This window comes from Triticum urartu, chromosome 3A (assembly GCF_056163025.1).
Source record: "Triticum urartu cultivar PI428250 chromosome 3A, HENAU_Tu73, whole genome shotgun sequence".
NCBI lineage: Eukaryota > Viridiplantae > Streptophyta > Magnoliopsida > Poales > Poaceae > Triticum > Triticum urartu.
The window spans coordinates 73,290,421-73,296,098 of NC_141875.1; the positions used below are offsets into that span (position 1 = coordinate 73,290,421).

The 5,678-nt window shown below is 47.5% G+C and overlaps 1 protein-coding gene across 5 annotated transcripts; it reads right to left on the reverse strand.

Annotated features, from left to right (window-relative positions):
• Positions 1–567: 567 nt before the first annotated feature.
• Positions 568–4,853, reverse strand: LOC125542925 (zinc finger CCCH domain-containing protein 17). 5 transcript variants are annotated; one of them, XR_015618210.1, is made up of 8 exons: positions 4,285–4,853; positions 3,905–4,000; positions 3,187–3,276; positions 2,837–3,085; positions 2,574–2,753; positions 1,166–2,002; positions 986–1,086; positions 854–899 (listed from the first exon to the last, which is right to left on the reverse strand). XR_015618210.1 is itself a non-coding variant. In XM_048706148.2 (7 exons), the coding sequence occupies exons 1-7, from the start codon at positions 4,672–4,674 to the stop codon at positions 725–727; spliced, it is 1,281 nt and encodes a 426-aa protein (XP_048562105.2). In that variant the 5' UTR covers positions 4,675–4,852; the 3' UTR covers positions 568–724. The 5 variants fall into 5 exon arrangements, 1 of the variants encoding a protein (XP_048562105.2); XR_015618211.1 differs by having other exon boundaries at positions 568–899; positions 986–1,911; XR_015618209.1 differs by having other exon boundaries at positions 568–899; positions 986–2,002.
• Positions 4,854–5,678: the final 825 nt, after the last annotated feature.

A 5,678-nucleotide genomic window follows, 5' to 3' on the forward strand; every position in this document is an offset into this window, starting at 1 on the left:
ACTAGCACCACTAACCCAGCCAGGCCAATTTGTCAACAGTGGAGCACCGCGGCATCGGCATGTAAATGGGGGAGAGGTGCGTGCATGCTCAGGTTCTCTGGAACTCCAGCTACTGGCCGGCCGCTATAAGTAGAGAGCGGTTCGGCCAGAACTTTTGCTTGTTTTCGCAAGCACTTGCCGGATGCATGCACCGGGCCGCTGACTAAACCACGTTGTGTACGTAGATTCAGGAAGCCAGCTAGCAAAGGTAAAGAGCACTGCTGACCCGAATGAAAGGCGGTCGGTCATACTACTAACAGATTAGCATCGGTGACCATGGCACATACGCGAGCCCATGCTAGAGCCTATCATTGGATCGCACGAACTAGAATTGTTAGGCAGCGATGCTTCAGGGCGAGCATGGTTCAGGCCTCTTTGTAAAGCAGTGTAGATGCTTGCCATACCGTTGTTTTCTTGTACGTAAATGGAGCAATCGCTTGTTTGGACGCCACACCATGCTACCATATATAGCTTGACGTCATGGGTGGCACGCAACTCAAGCGGGCCGGAGTAGTTTATGGCGCGGCGTTGGGAAATGGACCGATGGATTACTCCTCGTCAGGCTTTGGGAAATGACGACTTGTTATTTTACTTGGATGGCATAATAATTTACAGACATTACAGCGGTGGAGCTAGCTCAGCTCAGCGCATGCATGAGCATGATGCCATGATCGACTATGCATGTCTAGCTGACGTTTATGGCAGCGCCGGTGCTGGGGGACTCCTCGTCCTGGGGCGCCCACGTCCACACCTTCAGCTCGCCCGCGCCATCTCCAGTCAAGAGAAGCCTCGATGGCCCCTGGGCGAGTTCGATGGTCTTCACTTCTGTTTTGGAGGAGAGCGTGCCAATATCCTCGAACCTGAAAGACGGGAACCAGTAATAATTGTAGGTTACTGGTAAGGAGGAAGCAGAGACAACTGACAGCGTGCTCTGAATGGCACTCACGATGGCAGGCCCAACATGCGGACGCAGTTGCTCTTGTGGAGGGAGCAGAGCAGAACCGGCGTCTTTCCCGGACGATGCATGCCAAAGAGGGTGCGTACTCCCTGCAACACAGGGTGGATGCAGGTTTTTAGCAACACACACAAAAGGGCAAACTGTTGGGAAGGAAGTTGAGAAACAAACCATTGCCCAAGAACCAGAGCAAAGCAGAAAGTCTATCAAGGGCACTAGCATCATGCGATACATCTCAACAGAGCTTACAAACGTACACTGAGAAACATGCTTCCAGGAAGGGAAATATTGAGAAAGCCAACAACCGGACAATATATAAAAATATCAACAGCGATATTCAGGCTTTCGAAGAATGAATTGCTCTGGTGTTGCCTCTAGTAACTGTTGTATGAAGGTTCCTAACCATTCTGACGTTGCCGATACACTTTTATTTGATACTCCCATACTAACTATCAGTCAGGGAAACAGATTAGCTCAGCAGACTGATGACGTTGCTGATACATGTCTATTTGATACTCCCATCGTAACTCTTCAGGGAAACAGATGAGCTCAGCAGACTGATAGCAGCCATCTAAAGTTCCCAAGAAAGAGAGCTTCTATTAGGCTCAAACCCTTTATCTCCTGCTCGATAGCACAAGATAAATTCGCAGCATACTATGAAGAACACCTACTACGTGCCAGGCATGTAACAAGGGCCATACTGTGCGAACTATAATGCTTGACCGAATGCAGATGGAGTCACAACTTCCAGAAATGGAGACCTTCATGCACCGACAGCAATAACACCAGAAGATTGATCCAGCGATAATAACTATGAGAAAAATCTTCCATTTGATTAAAACTGCGACTACAGTGGAATTGTGGGATCACTTGAGAACAGATAGAAGCTGCTTAATCCAGTAACACATATCAAGTAGCTGCAAAGATCTTCCACTGGATTTTAGACAAGTAATTGTGACTAGGTTGAATTGTGGGATCAGTGAGAACAGATAGAAGCTGCTCGATCCACTAGCACATATCAAGCAAAAAATTAAATGAAATAAAGAAAAACAAAAGTACGACAACATAGTTATATGTAGCAAGTGCAATTCAGTAGCAGTCTTACTAAGTCTCAGTCGATGCTATATCCATGAGATACTACATTAAGATCCGTGCAAATTTTAATTTTCAGTTTTTTCTTTTTCTCTCTTGCATGTTATGTCACTTAACTGAGACTTGATTAAATCTCAATCGACTGAGACCTAGCTACACCCATTATTTTACACATAATCGTGCATATTCTCTGGCTAAAGATTAGCCGACTCATTCACCACGAAATATTTACCTAGCGTACTACTAAAATTAGCCTTAATATCATTTCTGTTACTGCACATGAAGAAATACATTAGCCATAAATATTCAACACATACAGTTTACACTGTTCAATCAGACTAGTTAAGGACAAGGACAATATCATACTACCACTGATAAAGACACAAAGTTGCAACTAATATAAGCTTCCATGTTCGAATTTTCAATGAAGTTTTCAGAAAATAACGCTGATGGAAATATCCATGTAAATTAAGTCTGCAGAACTTACATGCTCCTCGATATGGGTATGCATGAGTTGAAGGTTTCCAGAATCTGAAGCAGCCCAGACATTTACAGTCTTGTCCAGAGAGCAAGATAGTAACTTCTGATCCCAACAAAGCACAGAAGTAACAGCAGCTTTATGCTCAGAGAGTGTTTGGACACACTGAAGATTTTTAAGGTCCCATACCTGATAAATACAAAGAATATATCAGACACAAACATAATGTTTAGTAGCCAACAGAAATCAGCAGGTCTACAGCATTTTCGTACTCTGATTGTCTTGTCAAGTGAGCCAGAGTAAAGCCTTGTTGCGGAGACAGCAAGTGAAATCACATGACGGTCATGGCCAGCGAGGATTGACACCGGTTCCGAGTTGATCTCCTTAGCAGGAAATTTCCAAGCCATGATGCGTCCATCCGCCGTGCCAGCAAACAGCATCTCATCCTTGATAGTCATGGAACAAACAAGCCCAGAAGGTCCATGAAGACTTAGCTTCATCCCTGTCTGTGTGTTCCATGCCTAGAAGCCATCGGAACAACGAAGAACAATAGTTCAATACCCGATAGCGCTTCAATATATAGCATAAAATTGACTTGCACTCATAGTAAAATTGAGAATACCTCCACGGATTTTGGGATTCCAATAAATACCCACTTGTCATGTGTGATCATACAGCCAATCTTCCCTCCCATCTTGATGACATCAACGCACTATTGCAGAAACATTAAGAATAGAAAGGGCAACATAGTAGATTAGAAACTCTCTCTTTTTTTTCTCTACTACACAGCAATCTTTTAAGTTTCTCCTTTTTCTTGAAGAACCTTCTCTTCTTAAAGCTCATCTCTCTTTTCATTTCTTTTTTTTTTTACTCTTTTTCTTTCTTGCTATTAAACACATGGCCATCTGGAAATGGGAGTACAACTTTAACCCCGGAGAGCTTTGCTTGTCAGTCAACCAGCCTGATCACCTCCTGAGAGTGATCCGGTGGACACTGATTACCACAAACAGGCAAAAAGCCTCCAAGGCAAATCAATCTGACATGTTGTCAACCCCAGGCGTGCCAAATGACAACCTGATCTGAATCAACTGGTACATCAGACGCACTGAGGAATGGGAGGAGCTCCCCAGTTGATCAAGCAGTCAGCACACATCAACCATCATAGGCGATGCACTATTTGGCACATCGATCACCTCAAACAACCAGAGTTACTCCCCAATTGATCAGGCAGCAGAAAGCAACCACCAGAGGCAATGCAGGAACCATCGCAGACACGACCCCAAAGGTGAACTGAGCATAAAAAGTCTGAGGGGAATCCCAAGAGCGGATAGCCCAGCTACCTTGCCAGAGTTGCCATCCCATACGCGAACAGAGCCATCGGCACTGCCAGAGTAGAGCTTGTCGGACCCCATCGGCATAGAGATTCCAGTAATAGCCTGCAGCATCCGATAAAAGCCGTAAGAGCCCATAGCATTACACAATTACTCGCAGCAAAGCAGATTCTTAACAGTTATACAAAGTAACAACGGGCTTGCTAATTATACAAACAATTACTTATTATTTGCAATTACAAAGTAACAACGGGGTTACTAATTATCCAAGCAATTACAAAGTAAATACGGGTTTGCTAATTTGACGCACAAGTATCTGAGTATCCAATCGGAATAGCGCAGCGTTACGATACTCGATTTCGAAGTGGGGCAGGGAAACAGTCACGCACCTCCTCGTGTCCAGCGAGGGCGCAGAGGAAAGCGAAACCGCCGCAGCCACGGCTCTCCTCGACGCGCGGCTCCTGGATCGGCTCTGGATTCGTCCCCGCCGGCTTGGGATCAGTCTTCGGGTCCGACTTCTTCAGGTCTCCAAGCCGCCGTCGTGCAGGTGTAGGGGCTGCGGCGCCGCGACTCGATCCGCGGGATTCAGCCCTCCGCGCGGGCCCGAGGAGTCTCTCCGTTGCGGGTTCGAGGCGGAGGGGCGGGCGGGAGGCCTTGGCGCAGCCGCTTCCGGCGCCGGTCCTGCGGGGTTCGGAGGGGCGGGCGTAAGGACCCCACTGTGCGGGCGCGGGAGCGGGACCGGGGCCGAGGCGCGCGGAGAGGGAGGATGAGATCGGCATGGCGGGGTCCCGTCTCGCGGAGGCGCGTCGACGGCGGGGGACGAGGCGGCGCTAGGTATCGGTGGTGCGGGGAGGCTGTGATCGCGTCTGCGTGGCGTGGCGTGGCCGGAAAGGAGCGAGAAGTGGCACCGAGGCGGTTGCGAACTTTTTGTTTTTCCATGAGGAGGCGGTTGCGAGCAGACAGGGCACAACACGGCCCACGACAGAACTTTGTATATGGATCGTGTGCCTGCCCCCGCGTACCTCTCTCCCAGGCCCAGGCACTACTGGTTTTTTTAGGGTATAACCAAGTTTTATTGCTTATCGTCCACTCAAAGTGGTATTACAAAAGGATCATGGAGTTGGATCATCCACATGTGCCTCCCCTGACCAAGAGAAATGGAAAACTTGGCTAACCTATCGGCGTCGCTGTTCGCAGCTCGGCCTTCAAAGGTAAAACTACAATTAAACATTTGAGCCCTCTTAATCTCAGCAATGATCTTGTCGTAGGTACCGTTTGTCTCCTTCTGAATGCCATTCACAATTTGCTTCGATTCCGAAGCTACCACGAAGCTTTGTATCATCAACTCCTCGGCTAATGAGAGGGCTTCACGACAAGCAATGGCTTCCATTGTTGCATCATCACTGACTCCATGTATCACTAAGAACCTCCCATGAAGTTGCCATCTTCATCCCTGCAAATGGCTGCTGCAACTCCCTTATCTTGATTTTTAGCAATACTGGCATCCACATGGATTTTCATGAATCCTGCTGATGGAGGCACTACAGGTAAACGTGTCGGCTCACCGACACATTTGGCCCACATGGCAGGGTTCTTTTTAGACCTTATAGGCTTTTTTGGCCATTTTTAATGGGGGACGCTACGCGTCGATCGGCGGATAATTAGAAAATATCCGCCGCCTCGCTGACCATCGGATGAGCACACTTTGCAACAAGACTAGTGTTGCAAAAGGCCTTTGGTACTTGTTGCAATCACCTCGAAGCGTTTATTTTTCTTCTGAAAA

Excerpts from the sequence above, each read along its gene's own strand:
- LOC125542925 (XM_048706148.2), bottom strand. The coding sequence starts at position 4,674 with ATGCCGATCTCATCCTCCCTCTCCGCGCGCCTCGGCCCCGGTCCCGCT. Across the intron at positions 4,001-4,284 it reads CCCTCGCTGGACACGAGGAG|GCTATTACTGGAATCTCTAT; the intron begins GTGCGTGACTGT and ends CGGATGCTGCAG. Across the intron at positions 900-985 it reads CGCATGTTGGGCCTGCCATC|GTTCGAGGATATTGGCACGC; the intron begins GTGAGTGCCATT and ends CCCGTCTTTCAG.